At 33.6% G+C, this 17,548-nt stretch overlaps 1 protein-coding gene across 1 annotated transcript in view; it reads right to left on the minus strand.

Annotated features, from left to right (window-relative positions):
* LOC130247738 (rho guanine nucleotide exchange factor TIAM2) overlaps positions 1 to 17,548 on the minus strand; it is a 90,840-nt gene that overhangs the window by 16,730 nt on the left and 56,562 nt on the right. Inside the window, 8 exon segments of the mRNA XM_056481172.1 lie at positions 3,336 to 3,563; positions 3,653 to 3,742; positions 4,828 to 4,906; positions 6,004 to 6,108; positions 6,244 to 6,414; positions 9,857 to 9,916; positions 16,205 to 16,354; positions 16,491 to 16,676. Coding sequence (XP_056337147.1) covers positions 3,336 to 3,563; positions 3,653 to 3,742; positions 4,828 to 4,906; positions 6,004 to 6,108; positions 6,244 to 6,414; positions 9,857 to 9,916; positions 16,205 to 16,354; positions 16,491 to 16,676 — 1,069 coding nt within the window.

A 17,548-nucleotide genomic window follows, 5' to 3' on the forward strand; every position in this document is an offset into this window, starting at 1 on the left:
GTTCTCATCATAAAAACAGCAGGCGTCATTTCATTGTTTTCAGTCTGAATAAGACCAAACAGACTGCCCAGTTTTCACATTCACAAATGGCACAACTTGTGACTGACTTGCAGCTCGTTGCTTCTTTTTTTGACTTGGAAATGGAGAACGTTTACAGGACAATGGTGTCCTAAAAATGAAAATGTTTTACTTTGTGTTTTTGAATTGTTTCTGATACAGACAGCATTTATAAAATGTTCACAGACCTACAGAAATCATTTTATAAAAATCACTTCAGAAAGAAAAGGAAAATGCCAGTTGTCATATAGAATGCATGCACATGACCTCACATTTCACTTTTTTTGCTTATACATAGAAATAACACTGGCAACACATTAAGTTCTGTTATAAAAATGTAGCATTTTAAGAGACCAAAATGCAGTTTTTGATATAAATGGCCAAAATACATGAAGTTTTCTGTTGTTGGTTGACAATAATGCTGTGGAAACAGTCCCAACATTTAAAGTAAAATGAGGCATCACAAGTTAGAATTTAAATAATATTTGAATTTAATTTCATTACTAAAGATAAAATAAAAAATGTCTAAAACAATATTTTATAATAATGGAATATTTTCATATTTATTTATTCATTCATTTTTCCCTCATGAAAAGGGGAGCAGATGAGACATTATCATGTACCGCTCCAGCAAATGACTGGGAATATTATGCACAATTATTTACCCAGACCCCCCAGAAAAGTGTCGCCCTCTGCAGGTCATGTGAGGTTAATGCAGTTAAAGTACAGCACTTGTGATTGTGAGCAAAAATTAAATCCTAATATATGCACTTGCCATTACAATATTTTAGCTTGACAGCAAAACATTTTATTTAAATAAAACAATTTTAATGTTTAAAAACTGTTTTATAATTTCTAAATACTCTATTTTTAATTAATAAATACAGTCCTGATGAGCACAAACGTCTTCACTCAACTATATTAAAAGTCGCTGATGGGCAGTCCCACTACTGGTTGCCTACAGTAATTAAACTTTAATGATGTTGACTCTTTATGTATTGAATGAATTGGTTTTCTTGCCACGAAAAAGTAGTGAGGAGAATTGGTACATAACATGCTTAATATCAGTAATGAATGAGAAACAAACACAATTTTGCTATTGCATCTATATATCTATATATAAAGGCCAAATGCCTGTTAAATCTATTCATATTTATAAATATTTGGCATAAACCAAATTCTTTTTTATTCATTTTTTGAGGGAAATTACTGAAAGTGATAGTATACGATTTTCAAACCTTCTGATACCCCCGCACTGCAGTGATACATCAGACAAGCTCTTTCCCTTGGCATGCCACAATGTTACATTCTTTTAAATATTATTTGGAGTGGACAGACATGAAATGAATCCATGTTTAGAAGTTTAAAAGATATGGCTCCTCTAGTCTAATGTGTGACCCCCTTCTGAGAGTCTTTAAAATCTCTCTGCTACTCGGTTTAAGAGTGAATTTGTGTTGTTAACTTGGTGTTGTTGTGTTGGATGTTGTTCTCCTGTCTAACATCTGTGGATATGCAGTACAAATCCATATCATGTCAAAGAAGACAGAGTTTCAGAACACACCCACCCACTAATGGTGTTTAGGAGCTAAAACAAACTCCCCAAAAGTTTGCTTAGGTGAGCTGTTTCGAACTAGTGAAAACAAACTTGGATTTGGATGGATTTTGTTTTATATTCTAATAACTAGTGAAACCAACTTTAAAATAACTTCAATTTTGCTGGATTTTGTTTGAAAATAAAAAATAGCAAAACTAACTAAAAAACAAACATCGATTTGGCTGGATTTTGTTGTTAGCGAAATCAACTCAAAACAAACTTGGTTTTGCTAGTTATTATAATTTAGAACAAAATCTGGCCAAAACTCAAATCGAACTTCGTTTTGGCCAGATTTTATTTGAAATTCCAATAACAAGCGAAACCAACTCAAACCAAACTTCACTTTGGCCAGATTTTGTTCAAAATTATTATAACTAGAGAAACCAACTCAAAATTAACTTTGTTCTGACCAGATTTTGTTTGAAATTATAATAACTAGCTAAAGCAACTCAATACGAACTTCGATTTGATTAAATTTGTTTAAAATTATAATAACCAGTGAAATCAACTCAAAACAATATATAATTTTGAACAAAATCTGGCCAAAACCAACCCAAAACAGACTTCATTTTGGCCAGATTTTGTTCAAAATTATTATAACTAGAGAAACCAACACAAAATTAACTTAGTTTTGACCAGATTTAGTTTGAAATTCTAATAACTAGTAAAAACAACTCAAAAGGACTTCGTTTTAGCCAAATTTTGTTTGAAATTATAATAAGAAGCTAAAACAACAATGCGAACTTCATTTTGGTTAAATTTGTTTAAAATTATAATAACTAGTGAAATCAACTCAAAACAAACTTGGCTTTGCTAGTTATCATAATTTGGAACAATATCTGGTCAAAACTCAAATTGAACTTTGTTTTGGCCAGATTTTATTTTAAATCATAATAACAAGCGAAACCAACTCAAAACAGACTTTGTTCCAAATTATTATAACTAGAGAAACAAACTCAGATTTTGTTTGCAATAATAATAACTAGCAAAACAAACTTAGTTTTAGCCGAATTTTGTTTGAAATTATAATATCAAGTAAAGATAACTCAAAAGGACTTCGATTTGGCTTGATTTTGTTTGAAATTATAATAACTAGCAAAAACATCTTAAACTTCGTTTTGGCCAGATTTTGATAAAAATTATAATAACAACAAGCAAAACCGATTCAAGAAGAACTTTATTTAGTCCAAAATCCCTACCAACATTATTAAAAAGACCCTTGCATCCTTTCAGTTTGTTCTTTGATTTCTTTGAAATATACCCGCAGATGAATCAAGCGCAACTTCATTTCCCATGAAATTCACTTGTAAAACTTGCTTTTCATTAGCATAAACTAGAATATTTCTGAACTTTTGTTGCACATCTCCCATCGCTTGCCACGCCCACATTCTGTCACCAATGGTAACCAGTCAGTGTTGGGTAAAAAAAACAAATATATTACCATTTTAATCCACAATAACATACCAGAACTCATTTTACATTCTTTCCCTAAAAGTAACACTTTTAGTTCCTTTTTTAAGTGACTTAAGAATGTAATATATCACTTTTTGCCCAACACAGACAGTCACTGTTGTTCTTGTTCATTAAAATGAATTGGATTGTGCTGTTTTGTGTCGTTGGAAGTGTGAATGGTGCTTTTACTGTTTTCTGTAAAATAAATAAATAAATAAAAATGTTAGTGTACCTGTGCTCAGCTGCTCCAGATGAATGTCTGTGTGAGGATGCTGGCCTTGATCAGGTACACTGGGGTCACAGTCAGGCCAGACAGTGCTCTGCTGGTCTGGACTGTTTTCCTCGCGTCTGAGCACGAGATTGAGCTCTTGCTGACTGAAGAAGCTCTGCATGAGTCCTAGATCCAGAGACGCCACACTCACACCATTAAGAGTCAAGATCTCATCTCCAGCTCTCAGACCTAAAAAACACAACACACACCATAAACCACATCATAAGCATTCATGCTATTTAAGTGTTAGTAAAGGCAAGGAAATACTGAAATGTTACCGTGAAAAAATGCCAGGCCTTCAGGTTTCACTTCACTCACATAGACATGAGTTCTCCTGGAACCATCGACGTGGCCTGTGACGGCAAAACCTGCCGAGAGACATTACATTATATGAATCGTCTACAAAATTCAAGAAAGCATCAACACTCTGGCAAATATAAAGTAGGTATGAAATGGAAGTTGTGTTATTTTTAGCGTATCATGACGTATATCCAAATAAATTGGCTACTCTAGTGAAACAGAACAAGCGACAAATGTTTAATTTACAGCAAACTGAATCCATCATGAATGTAAATTAATCCATAAATATAACAGGGAACATTTGATTGTGTTATTGTTGTTTAATTCATGGTTAAACCTTTTAAAGCACTAACAGAGTTGTCATTTTCCACCATTTTGTGCTTTAGCTCAAGATGCTAACCTCAAACCAGATACCACATACAGTAGCAGATCTAAAACACAATGAGAGATTCACTTAAATATCACAGTAACAGAGATGGCAAATAAAAAATCTACTATTGGTGTGTCCTAAATATTCTGTAGATATTAATGCGATAATAATAATGAAGACGTAACTTGATGCAAGTCACATGCTTTTTTTTTAAATCAGTGCTTTACAGCTTGTCTTTGAGTTGACCAGAACGTATGAAGAGACACAAAATGTACTATTTTTATTACTGAAATTACAAATAATACTATTTCATGCAACTGTTTGACGTATTAAACACACAAAAAAGATCAATTTATACTTGGCTAATTTGACAAATTAGCTAAATATAAGATTCAGAATACTGAAGACGGTCAAATATTGAAATAATGGAAGTATTTAAGAGAGTATATACAGGACAACGTGTCTTAATAAACATGATATAATTTGTGTAATCATTCAAAACTGTTTCATTATTCATTCACTGCAAAATGTATTCTACAATGACCCATAAAAGTGAATATATCTATGGGTAAACTACCGTGCTCAAAAAAATTACTTATGCTGCTTGTTAAATCTACTTATTGAAAATGAGTTGAAATAACACAATTCTCACATGTTTTACTCAATTGTTTTATGTTCAATCCACTTAAATTTGTAAAACCGATTAAGTTAACTAAATGGATTTGTGTTGGGACAACATGAAGACCTTTATTGACTGTGTGTATTCTTCAGATTGTAACTCACCAAAGTCTATGGTTGTGTCTGGACGGGACATGGTTAAGCTCAACACATTGATCGGCCACACTTCAAGTTCATCGTAGGCCTGTTCATTTAGAGCAGATCCTCATTAGTGTGATTTGATTAAGTGTGTATAACTAAACAGTTTGCTTTATGACACACAAAAAACTCCCCTTAATACACTTCATTGAACATGTACGAATAGCAATCACCTATATAGTATAACTGCAGTTCAACTATGTTTATACACTCACTGGCCACTTTATTAGGTCCACCTTACTAGTACCGGGTTGGACCCCCTTTTGCCTTCAGAACTGCCTTAATCTTTCATAGATTCAACACGATACTGGAAATATTCCTCAAAGATTTTGGTCCATATTGACATGACAGCATCACACAGTTGCTGCAGATTTGTCGGCTGCACATCCATGATGCGAATCTCCAATTCTACCAAATCACAAAGTGCACTATTGGATTGAATTCTGGGGACTGTGGAGGCCATTTGAGTACAGTGAACTCATAGTCATGTTCAAGAAACCAGTCTGAGATGATTTATGCTTTATGACATAAAGATGATTCACGCTGGAACATGTGCATTCATTGATGCTCTTCTGCATACCTCAGTTGTAACGAGTGGTTACTTGAATTACTGTTGCCTTTCTATCAGCTGGAAACAGTCTGGCCATTCTCCTCTGCCACTCACTGGATATTTTCTCCTTTTCGGACCATTCTCTGTAAACCCTAGAGATGGTTGTGCGTGAAAATCCCAGTAGATCAGCAGTTTATGAAATACTCTAACCAGCTTGTCTGGCACCAACAACCATGCCACGTTCAGTCACTTGCATCACGTTTCTTCTCCATTCTGATGCTGCAGCAGATCGCCTTGACCATGTCTACATGCCTAAATGTATTCAGTTGCTGCCATGTGATTGGCTGATTAGAAATTTGCGTTAACAAGCAGTTGGACAGGTGCACCTAATAAAATGGCCGGTAGTGTATACAATAACTGTAACTGTTAACAGCAAATTACTAATTAAGAACCTTCACTTTTCCGAATCTGATTGTAATGCAGTAATGTGCACCTTTTCTAAAGCTGCTTTGAAACAATAATTGTGAATTATATATTACACTAAACAAATAAACTTGAATTGAATTGAATGATGAGTGTTTCAATATTCTGACCACGGTTTTCAGCAGATCTGTTGGTGCTGGAGTGATCCTCTCAACATCATGGCCCAGATGTCTCCTCATGAGCAGGATGTGCAGAGCTGGATCTAGATGCTTTACCTACAAATACATCAATTCCATTCATATGAAGCACATCTCAAATCTCAAAACAAATGCATCCTGGTAAAACTAAAACCTCAGCTGTTTGTGCTTGTTATTCAGCTACTGTACTGCGAGAAGAGACTGCTGAATTACCTTACATGCCAGCGAGAGGACATCGGAAACCAGAGAGTCGTGTTTGATTGGGACGCTGATGATCTGACCATCCGGGACGAGCACAAACACGAGGCTCTCCAGGCTGCAGTCCCACAGATTACCTTCAGGGGGAGCTGCGGCATGCAGTTTGGTGAAGACGTCCAGTCTCTGCTGACAACAGGCAAGATGAATAATAATAAACTGAATCATTTAGGAAATGAATAATATAGTACACTTCAGTGTTTCCAAACCAGGTTAATTAAGTATCTTCTTGAAGGTGCTGTATGTACGTATTTGACTCTTCTAAAGCATAAAAATACCATAATATTTTGCAGATATTCTGCTTTAAAAATGTGTGTTACGAGCCAGATCGTCTGTCTTTGTTTTGGTTCCTTTAACCCGCCCACTGCCAGTTTAGCCAATTATATTTCAGCATCCTGGGTTGCCTTGGTGCAAAACCACGCATTTCATTCATTCAGTGATGAAGGCTCTCAAAGTATGCATCCATGACTGAAATGTGACCTCCGCTGGACAGTAACAGCCCCGAACCGAGACGCAGATTCAGAGTTCCACATGAGGTGGTTATTAATTAGGAAATAATATAAATATTATGAACGTAAACATTGGGTAAGCAGGATACATTGTAACCCTGTGTACTAACAACAAAATGTGAAGACACTTGCAGTGATAAGTGCTGTTTGGACCTGACGAAACATGACAGAAATTTAAATACAGCCATTTAGAAGCACAGAATAGTGCACTTGCTGCACTCCAATGATATGGTAAGGTTCATAATCTAATTAATACATATTAAACCTCTTTAACATTATTAAAAGTAGATGCTGAATCACTGATATGTTGGTGTCTTCAATCTGGCTACCTGCGCTTGTGTGTTTTGTCAAATTTACATACTGCACCTTTAATCAAAACCCCCTGACTCAACTTTTAAATCTGATAAATATATGGAGTCAAATCAGCGCCTAGTAAACTTACAACATAAAATAAAGATTTGCAAACGAAAAACAAAAGTACTGAGCAAAAATTAAAAATAAAACAAATCTCCAAAACTTGCAAAGGGAAAAGCTGAGAAATAAAAAGGAATTTTGCAAACAAAAAATAAAGTGCAAATAAAATCAAGCAGCGCAAAAAAAAAAAACGAAAGTATTTTTATTTGCAGTTTCTTTTTATTTCTCAAAACCTAAGTTTGCCTTTTTTTGAGAATTACATTTTTTTTTCATTCAAATAATACTTTATTTTTTATTTGCAAAATTTTTTAATTATGTTGCAAGCATATAAGGCCCAGATTTGACTCCTTGGGAATATTTGATTCTGGTACTAGATGTTGTTTAACTTTTGAAACCAACATAGTTGACAGTTGTCATCGAGTTGGCGTTTTCCATCATTTTGTGCTTTAGCTTAAGATGCAAACCTCAGACCAGATACCACATTAGTTTTTATGAGTTAACAAATCATTAATCTACTATTGGTGTGTCTTTAACATTTTATACTATTTTTTATTTTTATTTATCATTGCTTATTTATTTTTATTTTATATTATAATTTAGGCATTTTCTCACCTTGGAATTAAACCAGTAATATTAATACAAACATAAAAAAAAAATATATATATATATACACACAATATTATTATATATAACTTGTAATACATAAAATAATTTATATATAAATATATGCTCAAAAAAAAAAAAAAAATATATATATATATATATATATATATATATATATATATATATATATATATATATATATATATATATATATAATTTGCGATTAATGTTTATATTCATTATAACTAACAAAATATTTCACTATAAATAAATCTTAACTGCACGTTTCTGTTAATGTATATGAATCATAACTAATGTTAGGACTTTGTCATTTCGTAACATTTTTTAAGGTAATCAATAGTGCAACACTGTGTTAATTCTACCGCTGACTTTTTAGTAAACAAAACATGCAAAATTCCTAAGCTGTGATGCTGGGCACATGAAACGCACAAAAGTGTGTTTAGCACTCTCCTTTTTCTGTGAGAGTGAGAAATGGGGGGCTCATGTCTCTTTCACTGACTCAACTCACAGCTGTCACAACAACCTGCTGATCTGTTGACAATACGCAGAGCAAACACATCAGCGCAGCAGAAATGGAGGAGGATCCTTCTGTGCGCTTCTATTGTCCTTCAGATGAAGCCTCAATATGGGCATCTGACGGCGCGAGAGCTGAAAAACAACTTTAAAACGACTACTAAACTGACTTTGAGAAGCTTTTTTTAAGTAGTCTGAACAACAGTCAAGCTACACTTTGAGAAAAATGTGCCATTGCATCTTTAAAACTAATATAATCTATACTTGACCTGATCTAATGTTGACAAAGTATATATTGTTGGAACGCTGTTTTGCAGAAAATAACCAATATACACATTTATTCAAGTTTAACTCAACTCAAGTTTAAACGATTCTTATTCAAACAACCCAATGGTTTATCTCTCTTTGTAGCACTCATTTAAAATAATTTAACAAAATACATTTTCCAATGTTTGTTCAAAATATTGAGAATATAATTGAACATTTATTTGTCAAGTGGTAACAGGAATTATCAATTAGCCAAGTGAAAGAGGATATATACATATATATACACATATAAATATACACATATACATATATATATAAATATACACATATACATATATATATATATATATATATATACATATATATATATACATATATATATATATATATATATATATATATATATATATATATATATATATATATATACATATACATATATATATATACATATACATATATATATATACATATACATATATATACATACATATACATATATACATATACATATATATATATATATATATATATATATATATATATATATATATATATATATATATATATATACACATAGATATACATATATATACATACATACATACATATATACATATATATACATACATACATACATATATACATACATATATATATATATATATATATATATATATATATATATATATATATATATATATATATATATATATATATATATATATACACATAGATATACATATATATACATACATACATACATACATATATACATACATATATATATATATATATATATATATATATATATATATATATATATATATATATATATATATATATATATATATATATATATATACATACACACACACACACACACACACATATATATATATTTACGGTTGCAAAGAATTGATGTTATTTATTACTTGATTGTTCAAGCTTCCTCACAGAAGTGCTCTGTTTGTTAACAGAGATGTTGAATGTTAAAATAAGGTGAATTTAATGAAAAATAAGGAACATCCTGGATCTGTTTCTTTGCTCTTCTTTATCCTTTTTTGTATTATAGAAGTATTGGATCGGGTTTAGTTATCGGTAGATACTCAAAATCAAATGACTTGGACTCGAGGGCAAAAAAAAAATCTGATTGGGACATGCATAATAATTATACATATTTGGTTTTCAAACATGAATCAGATTGTTATTCATTATATTGTTTTATGAATTGGTATAATTACCTCTGAGCTGCTTTGTGTAGATGGATGACCAAATGATCCAGAGGAATATCCTTCAAATATCTGCATCACAAAAACACAAACACATGAAACACAGCATAAGACAGAAAAGCTGCATGTGTCTATCTCTGGGCCTTAATTAAAAGCCATTGGTCTGAGGCGCCAGCTTTGATACTATTCTGATTGTAGATCGCGGCAGAAATAACCCTGAGGTTTGCTGGGGAAATAATGAGAGGTCTGGGAGATGCTAAAATTATAGATGTATAAAAGCTGACAGATGGATCAAGCCTTAATCATCAGGGTAGAGTGGTAGACACCGTTTCCCCTCCACGCGTCCTGCTAACACATAAACACTGCGTCTGAACAAGCGCATACTTATTATAAAGATGTAGTCTACACAAACAGAGAGCATGGCTTACAAAAAAAGAAGTTGATGTTAGTAAACTTCTTTTAAACAACAGAAAAATAATCTTTGAATCGACTTAAGTAATTCTCTGCAAGGTATTTAGAAATATACATTGCACTCTTTCCCACTATTGATGAGATAACTCCTTAGTTAACCCTTAAAATGGCTCATTTTACGAGTCTCCTAAAGTTAAACAGTTGACTTGAACCCTTTCTGAATCCATTCAGCCGATTTCTTGTTTTGACATCACTGTTAGCTTAGCATTATAAATTGAATGAAATTGGATCATTAGCATTTCATTTGAAAAATGTAAAAAAAAATTTTACATTTTTCCTAGTTAAAGCAGGTGTCTTCTGTAGTTAAATTGTGTACTAAGACAGACGGAAAATGGAAAGTTACTATTTTCTAGGCCAAATTTACTAGAAGCTATACTCTAATTCTGGCATAATAGTCAAGAAACTTTACCGCACCATGCCTGTACCAGGCGGAGTGATATTATGCAGGTTTTTTTATGTTTATTTTTTTGTACAGACATTTAGAACAATTGAATCAAGTCCAATTTTTGTGTGTTTTACCATAGATTATTTAAGAAAAAATGTAAATGAGGAACCTTATTTAAATTCAGATTAAGGGTTAAGAGAAAACGCATATGCGATATTGACTATTTTTTTGGTTTTTGTTTGGCAATCCATGTTTTAGATTTATTTTGGTAAGTGCAGCCCTAATGCAATGCTCTGAATCAGATACAAGACTTCTGTGCCTCCTGAGAGTGAAATATAAAACAATCAGAGTGAAAGTCAAATGATATATCTTCATTTCACTTATTCTCTTCATTATTAACACTAGCTACAGTAAACTGATCCACCTTGTCGATCCTATGTATAAAATATTCTGAGGGACATCAAATTTATGTTAAAATCATCAAATATCATGGAGGTTAAGAGGTTTTTATGCTGGTTGACAGGAAAAACACAGAAAAGTCATAGTACTGTATATTTAGCCTATACTTTTTCACTGATGCATGCTTAAAATTATTAGTATCCTTTAAAGGGCACCTATTTTACTCCTTTTTTAAGATTTAAGATAAGTCTTTTGTGTCTCCAGAATGTCTGTGAGTTTCAGTTTAAATCACCCATCATATTATTTAATATACCTTTCAGAACATGGGGATTCTTTCATAACTGTCAAGACAAGCGTTTGTGGTGATAAAGCAAAGCTGATGTAAATCACTGTAATTCACTATAAACATGCACTGTTTTAAAAATGTTTTAAACTTGTATAACTCATTCTTGAGGTGCAGATGATCACAGAGAGCTGAACAGATCTTTTAATCCCAGTTGCTTTTTGCGCATGTCCTGTCTTGTTGATATGATTATACGTGATACAATGGAGACATGTTAATATGCGGCTGTCAATCAATTTGGTGGGCGAGGAAACCACACTCCACGTTCTGGAGGGCCTCAAAATGGGAGGGATTTGGACCCTGTTTTAACAACAGGAAATTAAAAAAAGAGACTTATTGTCTTTATAGCAAACTAATATGATTGTTGACCCACTATACCTACACACAGTTCTGTCCAAATAGCTTACAAAAGATGATTTTCATCATAGGTGCCCTTTATGTAAATGCCTGTAAGTTCACGCATTCTTCATGATTAGTGATATTTAAGTGAACTTTATTTGTATTACAAGCAGTTTGGGTGTAATTACAGTTACAGAGTAACTAGTTACTGTAATTTAATTACTTTTCCACTGATCAAATAAGGGATTTCTTATAATGTGCCTGCCTTAAATACTTGGCCAATTCAAATCTTCTTGTTAATTCTACTTTTTGTTATACAAATATTTTTTATGAATAAGGAAAGTTACATTTATCAAGACGATTGAAGACAATGATACATATGAGGTTTAACTTTAAGTATTACATTAACGAAGCTAAAAGGCACCATTCTGCTTAGTAATTAGAAAAATTATTTACATACAACTTTAAGAATGTAATTAGTAATCAGGTAACGTCACAACTTGTTTTCCATCACTAATTATTTACTGTAAATATTACAAACTACTATACTCATAGGTTAACTTGAAGTACAAATAAAAAGGTTGTAGTACACTGCTATCACACCTACTGTACGCTTAAAACTACTTTTATATACTAAAAAGTGTGGAAATTTAGTCCCAAGTGGTTCAAGTATACAATTCAATTCATCTTTATTTCTATAGTGTTTTTACAATGTAGATTGTGTCAAAGCAGCTTAACATAAAAGTTCTAGTAAATTAAAACTGTGTCAGTCCATTTTTCAGATTTGAAGTTCAGTTTGGTTCAGTGTGGTTTAATTTTCACTGCTGAAAGTCCAAATACCGACGAGCAAATCCATTGATGCACAGCTCCACAAGTCCCAAAAATAACAAAAGTAAAGCTACTAGTAAGCTACTTCAATATATACTTAAACACTACTTATATTTCCTAAAGTTAACTTAAGTATACTTCTTTTTCATAAAGGATGGTTCGTTCTCTAGTTAATGGTGAAAAAGCAAATTCACAAAAATTCACTGACCCAAGCAAGAATGTGCCTCAATGTCTACAAAGACAGCTAGGTACTTTATAAGCTTAAACCATAGCTTAAATTAAATTTCACAATTGACTGAACTAAAACACTCTTTATGAGCAACAGCACAGTGAGCATCACGCTAAAAGTGCTGTTCATGTGACACACACACACACACACACACACACAAACACGCACACACACACGCACACGCACACACACACGCACACACACACACACACACACACACACACAAAACTTGACCTAGTTCCAACAGAATAAGACATTAGCAAGACGCTAAGCTAAAAAGACAATACTAACAACAGCAGTTGTGCTATAGGAATGTCCCATGGATATTAAAGGTTTTTCCCACCTACATCACAAGCAATCTGTCTGTTTACACCAGACATGATTACTCCATAAGAGGCAACAAAATCAAATCAACAAAAAAGTTATAAATAGAGTAGTAGTAATAGATCTAGTACAATGCGCACATACAGTGAGTAAAATAAGTATTTACATCAACATTTTTTTCCACAGAAAACATTTCTAAAGGTGCTGTTGACTTGAAATTTTCATCAGATGTTAGTGACAACCAAAGTAATCCATACATACAAAGAAAACAAAACTACTTAGCATAGAAATTAAGTTATGTGTAATAAAATTAAATGACACATGGGATAGAATTGAACACATGAAGAAAGGGGGCTGTAAAAAGAGATGGAAAGCCCAAACAGCAACTAAAATCTCTCAGTAGCTATTCAGCAGCCCTGACCCTCGTCAGCATAAATTAATATTATCTACTTCTACCAATACCTGCATTACCAGATGACGAAGATGAAACTTCGTCAATGATTTTGTAATTTTGTCAGCAAGACAATGATCCCAAACATAGCCGCTCAGTTGGTTTCAGAGAAAGAAAATAAAGCTGCTGAAATGGTCCAGCCAATCACATGACCAAAATCCAATAGAAAATACAAACTAAAGATCAGCGTTGAGAGATGAGACCCACAGAACCGTCAAGATTTTAACACTCTAAAGTCTGGGGGGTAAAACACACCTGAGCAATACACGTGACTCCATTCTCCATACAAAAAAGCATCTTGAAGATCTCATTAGCAAAAAAGCCTTTTATACAAATTATTTAATCAGTAGTTTCAGGACTTTCTCCTTGTGTCATTCCATTGTTATTACACATAACACTTATATTTAATATAATACTTAATGATGAAATAATAATAATAATAATAATAATAATAATAATATAATACTAGGGGGTCTGATTTAAAAACCTGCAACAATGAAATAGCTGTAAATATTTCAAAAAAGTACTGAAAAGTATAGTACACATTTACGGAACAGTAGCAACTGCACAACTGAACATGACTGAAGCACCTTAGCCCTCTGGAAACAATCACACACCGCCCCCCATAGCCCTGCTGAATCACACAGCATCACACACACACTACATTTGTGTGCTGGAAATCACATCACAAGCGGTCTTTCCTCTCAGACTCCAGCCAGCTTGCAGCAATTAACCGCATACAACTCACAGTAATTCCCGTCTTTTAGAATCTTGCACTATTAAGGGGCTGTTTGACCAGATTTGGCCCATTTAAGGATGGATGATTATGAGGCTGGAACCAGCGAGCGCCTGGCTCCGATCTCACGTGAGGCAGTCTACATAATCAAACATGTGCATTTGGAGCTCACAAAAAGCCTCTTGGAGAAGGAATGCTGATCTGGCCTTAATTACGGCAACTGATCCAGAAACAGTACTTTCCAAAACAGCCCCCCCAAACGCTTTTGACAGCAGAAAGGAACAGGACCGCTGTGTGTTTTCCTGCCATTTGACCTCCTGAGAGAGCTTTGATGAGCAAGTCAGCGGTTGTTTGTTTTGTCCGGCAAGTGTGACGGTGTTTCCCACCCTGACACCTGCGAACGGCACTAACACGCTACTGTGAGACTCAATGAGTAAAACAGGACTGTGTTTTAAATGAGTTTTCAAGACTGCAGTCATGAACAGGCGACTGATCTTTAGCTTAAGACTTCTAATTTAATACACTGGGTTCCACACAATTCCTTCATGTTAACCCAAGACAAATTGATTAAGTTAACATAATTGTTTTAACAAATTTGAGTGGATTGAACATAAAATAATTAAGTTGTCCCAAAAACAACCTCAAGAAGTGTGTTGCTTCAGCTCATTTCCAATAAGTAATTTGAACAAGCAGCAAAAAAACTTTTTTTTGTGGTCAGGGTCTGGCAGGTCTTAAATACAAGGTTTCCAAAGTTTCTGAGCAAATATTTGTAATGATTTTTCAGTTGTAACAATAACGAAGTAACAACTGAATTGAGAATTGAGGTAACTATTCCAGCTGAATGAATACTTTACAACTAAAAATGTTTACAGGCTATAGAAAGTTCAGAGACTTTTTCAGAAGAATTTAAATGACTTTTTTTCAATCAAATAGTATAATTATCATACATGAAGAGTTTAGTTCAGGTAATTCTTGAATACTGTCTTCATTGTATATAAAAAAATACAACGAATATGTTACAAATGCTATAATTTCTTATACACATGTGGTTTAAATCAGAGATGCCCAAATTAGGGCCCGCGGGCCAAAGTTTGCCCATGGTAACCTTTGATTTGGCCCAACAACCAATCTGATGGAGACGGTTGGGGCGAATGCCTCAAACAGAGATCGTCATTTCTAATTTAGCATAACCTTTTGTTTGTTTGTTGGTTTGTTTTATTGCTGAGCTACAAAAAAGCAAAACTGAAATTAAATGTTTTAATTAAATGTTGTGAATTAATTAGATTTTTTTTAAAGAGTCATGAAACCCTAAAACACATTTTTTAAATGTTGACAGATATATAGGTGGCACATTGCTAAAAACACTATTAGGGCACAATTTGCTTGAAATCTTACAGTCACAGGACTTAAAATACGAAGCAAACAAGCAAATGAAAAACTTTCACTCTATTAAAGGTTAAACTTTGCAAAGTCTCCATAATGTTCTGAACTGTAATCTCACTCAAATTTCTTAGAAGATTAAACGGACTAAATATTGAACTGACATTGTCAACGTGACTATTACATATTTGACATATCGATGCTGAAATCATGATGCTGATATATCGTGTAGGTCTAATACATTGTATAAAAAAATAAATAAATAAAAAGCACACAATTCATTCAATTCAACACAAAACAATTGAGTAAGCCAATTTTAGTGGATTGAACATAAAACAAGTACATTCTCTCAAGCGAATCTCACGATATTGTTTCAGCTCATTTTAATTAAGTTGTTTGAACAAGCAGCAAAATCATTTTTTGGAGAGTACTCTGCTCTCGAAAAAGTAAACACTTTGCTGTAACTCAGCCTTACCTGGGACATGGACTGTCTCTTTTCACGGTTGCGTTTGGTCAGACTGTCCAACCCTTTCTGAGAAGAAAAGAGCAGTCCTCGTTTGTTCCGCGCACTTCGAGGATGAGAGCGAGATCGTCTCTTCAGTGTGGCCTCATCACGGGTGCATATCTGCACAAACACAAGCTCATTTAAAACATTTCTCAGAATCTCAATGCTCCGTCATCTTAATTCGATTTCTGTCCTGCGTCTCAAAGGTAGACTATTTTAATGTGTATGTGCCTCAAAGCATGTGATGGCTCCTCACCAGTGCATGAAAGGACGACACGGAGAAAATTCCCAGTCGACCTAGCACCATTTTAGATGGCCGTCCGGCAGTGGCTAGCAGGCTTTTTGGATTGGGCAGCTCAGTGCCTTGCAGGCTAGCCAGGTAACAGCGCATGCGGAAGAGCTCTAGGTTAAACTTCTCCAGGTTCTGTTCCCATTGCAGGATCTGCATGTCAGAGGCGAACAAGATTGAGAAATTAGACTGAAATAAAATGGAGGAAGCAAGATCTACAGCTGGAAGGCACATCAAAGGAATGAAATGTTAAAAAAAAAAAAAAATATATATATATATATATATATATATATATATATATATATATATCAAATATAAATATAAGGTTTATACTCCACCAGCTACACAATGCACTTTTACATTTTGTGATTTCCAAAAAACTGACACTTATGATTGCTTTTGTTAATCAGGGTCACATGTAAGCCTTTGGCAGATGCTTTTATTTTAAAGTACAATCCCTGCCAGCGCTGGGCCTTGAAGCTGCAATCTTTGGATCACTCTTACGCCCAAATCCCATGGGGTGTCAGCGTCAACAGATTCAGACATGCCCTCAGTCAAGCATTGATGCTGAAGCCCTGTCTAAATTGGGCATAAAGTCTAACTGTTTAACCATATGGCCACGGCTGCCGACCCACATGCACATATTTAGATATTTAAATATGACACAAATGTGTGGATTGTTAAGATATGAAGAGACAATGTCATTAGCTTCACTCAGCAGAAGACATCTCTTTGAAAGGAGTCCCAGTATCTGTGGACAAGAATATAATGGAGGCCTGAGCTCCTCGGTCAATACAAGTCAACGTAATTCATTAGAGATAATCAAGCAGTAATAGAAAGTCAGGTACATACTTTAAATGAAGATTAGGTTCAGTTCATCACAAATATTAAATGTGACATCTTTACCAACCACAACTAAGCAAGGTGAAGCCAACAGTTGGAAGCAACCCAAAGTTCTCTTGTTCTTATTCTTAAAATGAATTATTAATCTGTGCAAGTTAATCCAATGAAAAAAACGTTTGTTT

Source organism: Danio aesculapii, chromosome 20 (assembly GCF_903798145.1).
Source record: "Danio aesculapii chromosome 20, fDanAes4.1, whole genome shotgun sequence".
NCBI lineage: Eukaryota > Metazoa > Chordata > Actinopteri > Cypriniformes > Danionidae > Danio > Danio aesculapii.